Below are 10,466 nucleotides of genomic sequence, written 5' to 3'. Positions count from 1 at the left end.
CCTCGCCGGAACCCTAGCCGCGGCGCTCCGGCGATCGGCAGGCGATCGCATTGGCCGCGACGCCGATGGCGACCCACCCCTCCAAGTGAGTCCCCCCCTCCCCCTCCCCGCGCCCCGCCGCCGATCTGATCGGGGCGCCCCCCTCCCCTGCCGCCTCGTCTCGTCCCGGCTAAGGCTGATTTCGGGTTTGGTCCGCAGGAGGAGTTATCTGTGCGCGGGGAGCTCCTCGTTCGACGACCCCGACGTGGTCGAGGTGTCGCCGGCCGCCGCCGCCGCCGCCGGGGGGTGGAACCCCGGCCACCAGAAGAGGAAGCGGAGCCAGGTATAACATCATCGCACTAGCTGTAGTTAGTCGTTGGAATCAGGGGCCGGTAGCCGCCGTAGGTAAGGTAATTCGTGGGAGGGGGAGGGTTGGTTGGTTAGACGATCCTGAATTTCGGCTGTTTAGGTGCTGAATTACGGTTCGGATCCCAGGCTGCGCATCTGATCTGCGTGCCGATGGTATGTTGTTGTGTTCTGAAATAGATGGTGCGTGTTGGTCTTTTATCTTGTTTGTGTTTTGATAATATCCTGGAGTAGGTCTTTTTAATGTTTGTGTGTTGGGTCATGTGCTAGCAAGGTCCCATTTGCTGCCTGAATGGGGAATTGCGGTTAATTGACTGGTGAAACTGGTAATTTTTCGCGGTTGATTGTCTTGTTTAGCTGATACACCAGGCAGGACCCCTGGGGTGACTCTAGAATTGCGCTCTGTTTTGATCTCTTTAGTTATGGTTGTCGAGCAGTTCAGGTGGGGATTGAGTTGGTTCTCTGATGGTATGTCAGGAACTCGTGTTCAAATGAAATGTAGGGTGTCATAGACTGGCATATCGTTCATTGTTAATTATCCCATGCGCTTCTTAAATTCTCTGATCTCTTTGTGCATACCTGAGGTGCACTTCCCAGCTACAGGATTGTCTCCCTTCGATCTCTCTTTATGTAAATAGTTATTAGTTATTTGGATCATGTTCGCACTTTGCACATCTTCTGTTGTTGACCTTTGTATCCTGTTCCATTGGTCTTGACACTAAATAATACCACTATGACCTTGCTCTGTCACACTCATACAATCATATCGTTGTAATTCTAATGAAATGCTATTGCTTTGACATACTACTCTTTCAGTGCATTTGACTTGGTAACCTTACAGCTTGTGAGCACCTTATGTGTTTCTACTATGTTGCATGAAATGGTGTTATTGATGACATAATCTTATCTCTGTTGGAAAGACACTTGGGTTGTGCTTAGGCGCTAGGCAATGGCCAAACACCTTGCATAGGGCATAAGCACAAGTCTAGGTGGGGCAAGCAAAAAGTTCTCCATACGAGTGAGAATTCATTCCATGTCACAGTGACTGGCCAAATGGGCCCATATGCCATTTTTAAATGGAGGGTAGTTGGTATTTTACCCATTTTCATGCTCTAAATTAATGTTTATATGCCTAGGGTGCTTAGGCGCCACCTAGGCACTAGGCGAAGGCCAACCGCCTCGCTTATGCCTAGCGTTTTTTCCAACATTCTTAACTATAATTGCATAAACCATTCTGGCTGGTTCATAGTTGCATGACATCTGCCATTGTTCTTCTTCTGTATTCATTATGTGTATTATATAAACCTAGCTAGCCCATTGTTTCCATATATAGGATCGACTACGTTCGTGACTTTCCATATAACAATTTTCCAACAAAATCCTACTGGGTTATAAAATGAGACAAAATGCTATTGGGGGCGGGGCGTCGACCCGTTGGCTGGGCAGCTGGGGTTGCTGCCAGCCAACCCGAGTTTGAGTCCTGGCTCGGACGCGCGGTTCTCACGGAGTTTCTCCTATAAAAATTGCCAACGAGGGTTAGCCCTTGGGTTGGTCTCATTTTTTTATATATAATGGTGTGTTTAAAATTTGCCTACATGGGATTAATACTGTTTTTCTGCAATGGGAATTAACAGGTTGTTCCTCGTGAAATAATTGAAATTGATGATGATCCTGATGGTGTTGTGATTATTGGTGAGAAAGCACCAGTTGAAAAGAATAAACATTCAGTTGGATGTCCTCTTGTTTGGCCAAAGCATGTGAAGGTAAACCCTCTCATGTCTTTCTCTTTCCATATTATTTGTTTGCCTACTCCTCTCTGATTGATGCTTTCTCTGTGAACAATTTCAGACTAGTGTGGCTGGTGACACTGCCGGACCAAGCACCTATGCTTCAAACAGTACTTCCATTATGGGTGGTTTTAAGAAAGTTAGCGCCGGACCAAGCACCTATGCTTCAAACAGTACTACCATTATGGGTGATTTCAAAAAAGTTACCTCTGGACCAAACACCTATTTTTCAAGCAGTACTGTCATTAAGGATGCTTTTGCTAAAAAATATATGGAAACCGCAGTTTACCATGATTATGATGACTACCCTTTTGACGCATTCGAGGAAGATGAAGACTTTGCTTATGAGGAAGAGGACTACGAAAACTATGAGTTTGATGATACACTTTATGAGAATGAATATAACTATAATTTATCTGCTCAGTTTGATGGCTTGGATATCCCGCCTGGAGTGGAGGCTCCTTTACCATGGCTGCAGAAGACTGCCGCTGAGATGTCGAGTAATTCCAAACCCATCCCAATCTTGGACGAGAAAGTTGATGAAAGATACAACACATTTAAGCAATTTGATACTGTTGATGGCCATAATGATCATTATTATGTGAAACCAGAGTTAAGGAAAGCTCTGGTAGTGAAGAAGGTAATGGTTATGACATGCCCTGTTCATCCTTTGCCATCTTATATTGGTACTAACTTGTCCTATTGACAGCCATCAAAAGACTGGGCGAAGCGCATTCAGCATGAGTGGAAAGTCTTAGAGAAAGACTTGCCAGGTAGTCAGCTCTTGCTTCTCATGACCTTTTTTCTATAATAAACTTCCTCTTGGTACTAATTGTCCCAATCAGTATCTTGCTGTCATTAGTTCAAATATCTCCTTGTGATGAGATGCCCTTTTTTGCCGGGATACACTGCAAAGGGCATCTTATGATTATGTTTTTGCTTTTCTTCCAATTTAATAGATACCATATTCGTGAGGGCATACGAGGATAGAATGGACCTTCTTAGAGCTGTCATTATGGGTCCAGCAGGCACTCCTTACCATGACGGGCTCTTTTTCTTCGACATTTACTTCCCTCCTCAATATCCAAACACACCTCCAGTAAGATTTTATGGACTTTATCTCCATTAATGACTGTCTTTCTTTTATTATAGTTTGCCCTTAGTCACATTTGATAGTAATGAGTTAATTCTTTACAGCTTGTTAACTACCGCTCTGGTGGGCTGCGGCTTAATCCAAACCTGTATGCTTGTGGGAAGGTGTGCCTTAGCCTGTTAAACACCTGGGCTGGTAGTGGATGTGAGAAATGGAATCCATCCAATTCAACCATGCTGCAGGTTCTTGTCTCCATTCAGGCTCTGGTTTTGAATGCCAAACCTTATTTCAATGAGCCTGGGTATGCTAATTCAGCTAACACACCTGCCGGGGAGAAGAGATCCCTAACTTATAACGAAGACACATTCCTGCTGTCCTGCAGGACGATGTTGTATTCTCTCCGAAATCCGCCAAAGGTATGGATGTACCTCTGCTTATCATAGTTACTGCAAACGCAGTTACTTATTTCATAATAATACTGCTTTTTGGGTACCAATGCAACCCTGTCTAGTTGATAACCAGCATGGATTGCGATAGATCTGTTGACAACCATCTTGTTTATCAATACCTTTTATGTTGAAGCTGCTGTCATGTTCATATACTAGCTTGAATCCTGCAACTCTGCTATCTTATTTATGAAAACCTGTTATGCTGAAACCTCTTTTGTGTATTTGTTCATATACTGCCTCGAATCTAATGTGGACTACATATTTTGTGCAGCATTTTGAGGATTTCGTGGCTGGCCATTTCCGCAAGCACGGGCGCAACGTCCTGGTGGCCTGCAAGGCCTATCTGGACGGCGCCCAGGTTGGGTGCCTTGCCGGGAACGGGGTGCAGGACGTGGACGAGGGTGACAAGAGCTGCTCGCTCAGGTTCAAGACCTCGCTCAAGAGGCTGTTTGAGGAGCTGCTGATGGAGTTCACAGTGAAGGGAGCGGACTGCAGCAAGTTCCTGTCGGAGAAGGCGAAGCAGTCGGCCGCCTCCGCCTCCGGCACCACCTCTAGAGGGCCGCCGGCAGACACCACACTGAGGCTATAAGTGGTGGTCGCCAGCCGAGCCGAGCCAAGCCGAGCCAAAATGGTACTACCTCCGTCCCGGTGAATAAGTCATTCACCTGTGAGACTCTTATGATTAATGTCACCGTCCTAGGCTTAATATATATCATCTGATGGAGTTTGTGAGCATGCCCTTGCCCCCTCGCTCCTTCTTTGGGAGCTCAGCTCAGGCTATTCTCGGTGCTTGTTGAATCTGTCTTGATATTCATTGGCTGGCTGTTGTCGGTGTTTCCGAGGCCTTGTATTTTCCCCCGTGTCAACTCTGAATTCTTGTCCTGTGTGGTGTGGCCGGCTGGTGCACTCCTGTTAGACCACTTTGGCTTTACTGCCGCCTTTTCTTGGATTCAGTGCTGGCTGGCATCGTCCAGACGGCTCATCACTTCTCAACCAGATTTTTCTCAACAATCCAGCCTCGTTCATACACGAGTTATTATTATTTCTTCCCACGCGAAGACAACTGAAGAGAAGAAATCGTGACGAACCCTCTTTTTACGGCAGCTGAATACCTGGATGAGCCATGGCAGGATAGGAGCCTCGTTATCATTTTTTTTTCGAAACGGAGACAAAAAATTTGCCTCATCATTTAATTAAGAGGAGAATAGAGTTTGAAGGAGCCTCGTTATCATCGACGGATCCAAATCACTTGAGCACTTTTCTTTGACTACAAAAGAAGAAGGTAGGACGGCCATTAGAGGAGTGAGCACTTTTCTTTGACTACAAAAGAAGAAGGTAGGACGGCCATTAGAGGAGCATTCACAGATTTGCCGGTTGTGCAACATAGTCACTAGTGTTACTACCAAATAAAACGCACATTTCATGCCATACATAAACCATAAACACACTATGATGTGCCATAGAGAAAGGAAAATGTTCCCATCTACCATTCACTATACACACACCAGTGCAAGCAAAAAAAAAAAAACAACAACAAAAAACTGAAAATCCATTTAAAGAGAAGAAAACGTCGAATGCACTCAAAATTAAAAATACCCCCACACTCCTCCCTCATTCCTGAAATATAAGTTATATATATTTTGTCCCAAGTCAAGCCTATTTCTTTAAGTTTGAGCAGGGTTATCGAGAAAACAGCGATACCTATAATAACACCATGATGCTTCTACCGACATCCGATTCGTTATCTTCAAGTCAATATAACCTTTTCTAAAAATTTGATCGAATTCAGAAAACATTGACTTAGGACAAGCCTTAAACGCGTTGCATTTTAAAAAAGGACGTGAGCATTTTGAAAATGTTATAATAAAAAGATATAGAAAATACTATACTAACATAAAAGTGAGATAAAATTCCCCATCTACCACCACTTTTTTTTTCTTTTTTTTTGAAAGTCCCATCTACCACCACTGGGTGGCCTAAACCCCACATCACAGAGAGTCAAGCCCCTGTCTCTCCCGGTGAGTCGTCTCCTCTCCACTTCCATCTACACCAAGCGGGGAGGGGATGAGAGGGGAAGGAGATCTCAATCCCCGCTCCCCGCCTCACCAATGGCGCCGCCGCTCCTCCTCCTCCTCCTGCTCCTGATCCGGGCCGCCGGGACCTCCTCCGCGCCCGCGCCCCCGGCCTACTCCGCCCACTGCCCGGCCCCGCCCGCCGTGCCGGACCTCCCCGCGGGCGCGGGCCCCGCCTCCGCCGCCCCCGCCCCCGCGCTCCAGCTCTCCACCGGCTACTTCTCCGGCGGCGGGGACCTCCTCTTCGGCCCGGACAACGGCGCCCGCCTCCCGCGCTCCTTCGCGCTGCTCCCCACCTCCGTCCTCCCCACCGCCGACGCCTCCGTCCTCCGCGTCGCCGCCACGCTCTCCTTCTCCGGCGCCGGCCGTAACCGCAACGGCATCTGGCCCTCGGGCCGCAACCGCCGCCTCTTCGACTACGACGGCCAGCAGCACCGCCTCCGCCCGCGCCTCCCGCGCTTCGTCGGCCGCCGCGGCTCCCTCGTCTTCGACCTCCACGGCTACTACTCCTCCGCCTCCGGGGACCTCTGCATGGTCGGCTCGGGCTCCGGCCGCGCCGCCGACGGCCGCCCCGTCGCGCTCCTCGCCGCCGTGCTCCGCCTGCGCTTCCCCCGCCCCGCCAACCTCTCCAGCCCCTTCGTCACCGGCCGCCTCGAGAGCACCGGCCCCGGCCCCGGCGTGGCGTTCGAGCCCGTCTCGCTCCTCGCCTACGCGGAGGAGGGGTACGCCTACGCCGAGAGCGCGTCCTGCCCTCGCCCGCCCGCCGACGGCCGCGACGTCCGCCAGCTGTTCGGCGGGAGGAACTTCACGTGCCCCGGCCTCAGGTCGCTGCTCAAGCCGGGGTTTAGGCTGGACTACGGCAACGGCGGCCAGTCGGCCGCCTCCTCGCTGGGGATTAACCAGACGCACATGTTCGTCAACAGGGTGCACTGCGCGGCCGACGGCGCCGTGCGTGTCTATGTGGCCTTCTCCAACATGTCAGATTATTCCAGGTATTACTTCATGGTCACCGAGAAGGCGATTGTGGCAGAGGGCTTCTGGGATCAGAATTCGAACAGGCTATGCCTCAAAGGATGCCATGTGGTAAACTCAGGATCATCCCGTGCGGAATTGACTGTCAGTGAGTGCGGGATTGGGATGACCTTCTGGTTCCCGGGAGTGTGGTCGATCCAGGAACGGAGCTTTTCTGCAGGGTTGGTCTGGAACACCAGCCTGAAAAGCGACCAGGGCATTGCCGGATATTCAACTGCGGTTAGGGGTAACTTTGGGGGTTTGAAGTACAACTACACCAAGGTTGAGGAGGCAACCAAGTATTACAAGCAGTATGGCCTGAACAAGAAGAGGAAGGGCAAGTTCCCAGATAGAAATTCGTATCTAGACTTGGCGTTCCGGTTCAACTTGCAGAAACGGGGTGGTTCTGGGTACGCATCGCCGATCACAATTGGGACCATGTTGTCTGATGGGAGCTCTTTTGTGCTCTCAAACCTTTCCACTCGCCCTGCAGTGCTGGAGACGAAGCAGAGACTACTTAATGTCAGCTACAATATCCGATATGTTGGGCATTGGTCACTAGCAACATTTGAACCGCAACAGATCTCGGCGGAAGGTGTTTATGACACCGAGACAGGCTCCTTGTGCCTGATCGCATGTCGACGGGTTAATGTCTCCTCCTCAGACTGTAAGATTTTGATAACTGCTCACTTTGCTAGTCTGGACGCGAAAGCAGCAAAACATGTCCAGGGGAAAATTATAAGCTTGAGGGGCAAGACCGACCCTCTTTTCTTTGAAACGCTGGACATTGACTCATATGGGATGTACATAGGCCAAGTGGAAGAATCAATATGGAGAATGGACCTGGAAAGCACCATGGCCCTCATCTCAATGACTCTGTCGTGTGCCTTCATTGCTGTGCAGCTGTTCCATGTCAAGAAGGTCCCTGAAGCGCTCCCTGCTATGTCAATCACTATGCTTGTTGTGCTCGCTCTGGGTTACATGACCCCTCTCGTGCTCAACTTTGAGGCTCTTTTCAAGCACAGCAACAAACAGACTGTTCCCTTCTCCGGTGGTGGTTGGCTTGAGGTGAATGAGGTCATGGTGCGAATCATCACAATGGCGACGTTTCTGCTGCAGCTGCGCCTTCTTCAGTTGGCATGGTCTGCACGGTCTTCTGTGGATGGAAGCAAACACGAGGCATGTGCTGCAGAGAGGAAAGTGCTCTGGGTGTGCTTGCCGCTGTACATCATAGGTGGAGTTATAACAGCGATTGTCCACATGAGAACCAACCACAGCAGAAGGATGTTGAGGCAAGTTGCTCGCCTCATGCCGTCACGACATACATTCTGGGAGGACATTGTCCCTTACGGGGGCTTATTGCTCGATGGGTTCCTGCTCCCCCAGGTCATCCTGAATGTGTTCTCAGCCTCTAAAGTCAGAGCGCTTTCCCCAGTGTTTTACATCGGGGGCACCATGCTGCGTGCGCTGCCTCATGCATACGATGCATACAGGACCCATCACTTTGTGCGCAGCATGAGGCCATCCTACATCTACGCGAGCTCTCGCGACGACCTCTTCAGCCTCGCGTGGGACATCGTCATACCTTGTGGGGTGGTCCTGCTGGCCACGCTTCTCTTCTTTCAGCAGTGGCTTGGGGGCGCCTTCTTCGTCTGCTCCAAGAGACGGAAGCCATCGAGCGAATACGAAATGGTTTCCACGGTCAGCTCTTAGCAAGTTCCTACAGCTTTGTTCATCGCAAGATAAGTGGAAGTAGAGGAGGGGTTTACATATAGTCTTGAGAGATAGTTTTTTCTGTTTCCTGATGGATGAACATTTACCCCAAATTGGCGCTTGTTTGCGGCGAAAACTTATACATGCATGTATACAAAAGAAGGAAACCAGATCAGGCAAGGTTCGGTTCTTGATTCACAGTTCCTTTTCCTATGCTATCCTTTGGTTTATGGTTGACATTCCCTGTTGTTCTGGTATTCAGTCAGGGCTAGCTATTAGCCCAGGTAGATTTATGTCTGAATTCGTTGGAATTAATCTGCATCCGCTCTTTATGTGAGCTCTGCGTTTGTGTGTGTTTGATGTGTAGTGTATGCATCCGAGTCCTGTTTCCCTGTTTACTGTTTTCCTACCCCCACCCGTAGTTTCTTGAATTGTTGATTCCTTTTCCTATTGCCATAATTCGTTTTATGGTTTACCCTCCTTGTTATTCTGGTATTTAGTCAGGGCTAGCTAGCCCAGGTGGATTTCTGCCTGCGAATTCGTTGGAATTAATCTGGACCTGTTCTTGCTATGAGCTCTGTGTCGTGTGTTTGTGTTGTGTGGTGTATGCATCTGAGAACTGTCCGTCCGTCTGTCTACTGTTTTCCTACCCATCCATAGTTTCTTGACTCGGTGGTCCATCTGAGATGCCTGTTCAGCTCTACATATGCATTGGTTTGGATAATGTCATGCGGCGATTTTACATAGTCCAACGTAGAAGTGTGAAAATTGAAGATAAAAACAAATGCATAGTATTTCCATCTTGATCGCAGAACCTGCATTATCTTACAACCATTCTAATTTTTGCCTGTCCTATTTGTTAAAACCACTCCTCGACGTAGATACCGAATAAAGATTTTTGAAGGGAAGGTTGAGCTTTCAAATAAATTTAATGCGGAAGTTATATTTAACATTCACTTAATCGGCATATATAGATTTCAAAAGAACAAAAAAATACCAGAAGAATGAAGATTCAACCAAGACTTGCTTAGAAGATCCTTGGTCAAACATTCATCAAGAATCTGCACTAGGTGGATCCAGGTAGTACACTTGTCATCATTCAGTGACCGGCTGGGAAATGACTGGTATGGTAGAGTAGGAGGAAGATGCAGCGGGGCTGTGTTGAGTTGCTGTTTTGATTATTCGCTGATCATCTATAGTTCCTGGTGCCTCCTATGCCTACACCTACAATATTCCAGTCCCTAGCGCGCAGATATGAAACAAATAAATAGGAATCAATAATTTCACTACAGAGAAATAAGACAAGGAATGAGCTACTAGTATTCATCTTTGGCTTTGGGAAGGCTCACTCGATATAAAAAGACTTTGGGTAGAGGTTATGAGCTCGGTCCCCGAGTAGGTAAGAATCAAATTTGTTGTGTTTGTTTCTCCCCGGGTAAGTTAGATACAATGAGAACTTCAAACAAAAGACCAATGCCCTGGGTTTGTTTGTCCTCGGCTAGGTCAGTCTATTAGGCCACAAGAGCTTTAAACAAACACTACATTTCATAAGTTTATTTCAGAAATATTGATCTTCCGTTTCTACACCAAGATGATGCAATTAGCCGAGAGAAAAGAGGTACTCCCTCCGTTCCGAATTACTTGTCGCAGGTATGAATGTATCTAGATGTATTTTAGTTCTAGAAACATCTATTTCTGCGATGAGTAATTTGGAACGGAGGGAGTACATTTCGCCTAATTGATACTACTATTTTCTGACTGAATGTGTTAATTAGACCATCCATGTCTCTTGGCGAGATAAATCGGTCATAAGTTTCACCTCGAGGACGTCCTCTTCATTATTATTTTCTGGACTGAACTTCATGAAAAATCTCAAAAGATTCCCCTTCTCCTCATTGTCTAAATTTGAATAATTATTTAAACTGGCACTGTCACGACCACCTTTCACAATTACTCTGATGTGCAACTGCTAATTAAAAAGGACCGCCTATAAAAG

The 10,466-nt window shown here is 47.9% G+C and overlaps 2 protein-coding genes across 2 annotated transcripts; both read left to right on the top strand.

Moving 5' to 3' along the window:
* On the top strand, window positions 1–4,667 carry LOC119291308 (putative ubiquitin-conjugating enzyme E2 38). Its single transcript, XM_037570049.1, has 8 exons — window positions 1–85; window positions 199–322; window positions 1,980–2,108; window positions 2,194–2,772; window positions 2,842–2,905; window positions 3,092–3,231; window positions 3,330–3,641; window positions 3,946–4,667. Exons 1-8 carry the CDS (start codon window positions 66–68, stop codon window positions 4,261–4,263), a joined length of 1,686 nt encoding a protein of 561 aa, XP_037425946.1. The 5' UTR covers window positions 1–65; the 3' UTR covers window positions 4,264–4,667.
* Window positions 4,668–5,686: 1,019 nt separating this feature from the next.
* Window positions 5,687–8,789, top strand: LOC119291300. Its single transcript, XM_037570038.1, has one exon. The coding sequence runs from the start codon at window positions 5,783–5,785 to the stop codon at window positions 8,468–8,470; it is 2,688 nt and encodes an 895-aa protein (XP_037425935.1). The 5' UTR covers window positions 5,687–5,782; the 3' UTR covers window positions 8,471–8,789.
* The last annotated feature ends 1,677 nt before the right edge of the window (window positions 8,790–10,466 follow it).

The sequence above is a fragment of the Triticum dicoccoides genome, chromosome 1A (assembly GCF_002162155.2).
Source record: "Triticum dicoccoides isolate Atlit2015 ecotype Zavitan chromosome 1A, WEW_v2.0, whole genome shotgun sequence".
Lineage (NCBI taxonomy): Eukaryota > Viridiplantae > Streptophyta > Magnoliopsida > Poales > Poaceae > Triticum > Triticum dicoccoides.
The sequence above is the reverse complement of the archived record's forward strand: the minus strand, read 5'-3'. Positions and strand labels throughout refer to the sequence as shown.

What these genes read in the sequence shown, in the direction of transcription:
- LOC119291308 (XM_037570049.1), top strand. Translation starts at nt 66, where the DNA reads ATGGCGACCCACCCCTCCAA. An exon ending in AGAAGAGGAAGCGGAGCCAG is followed by an intron (nt 323 to 1,979) that starts GTATAACATCAT and finishes GGGAATTAACAG; the next exon opens with GTTGTTCCTCGTGAAATAAT. An exon ending in CTTAGAGAAAGACTTGCCAG is followed by an intron (nt 2,906 to 3,091) that starts GTAGTCAGCTCT and finishes CCAATTTAATAG; the next exon opens with ATACCATATTCGTGAGGGCA.
- LOC119291300 (XM_037570038.1), top strand. Translation starts at nt 5,783, where the DNA reads ATGGCGCCGCCGCTCCTCCTCCTCCTCCTGCTCCTGATCCGGGCCGCC.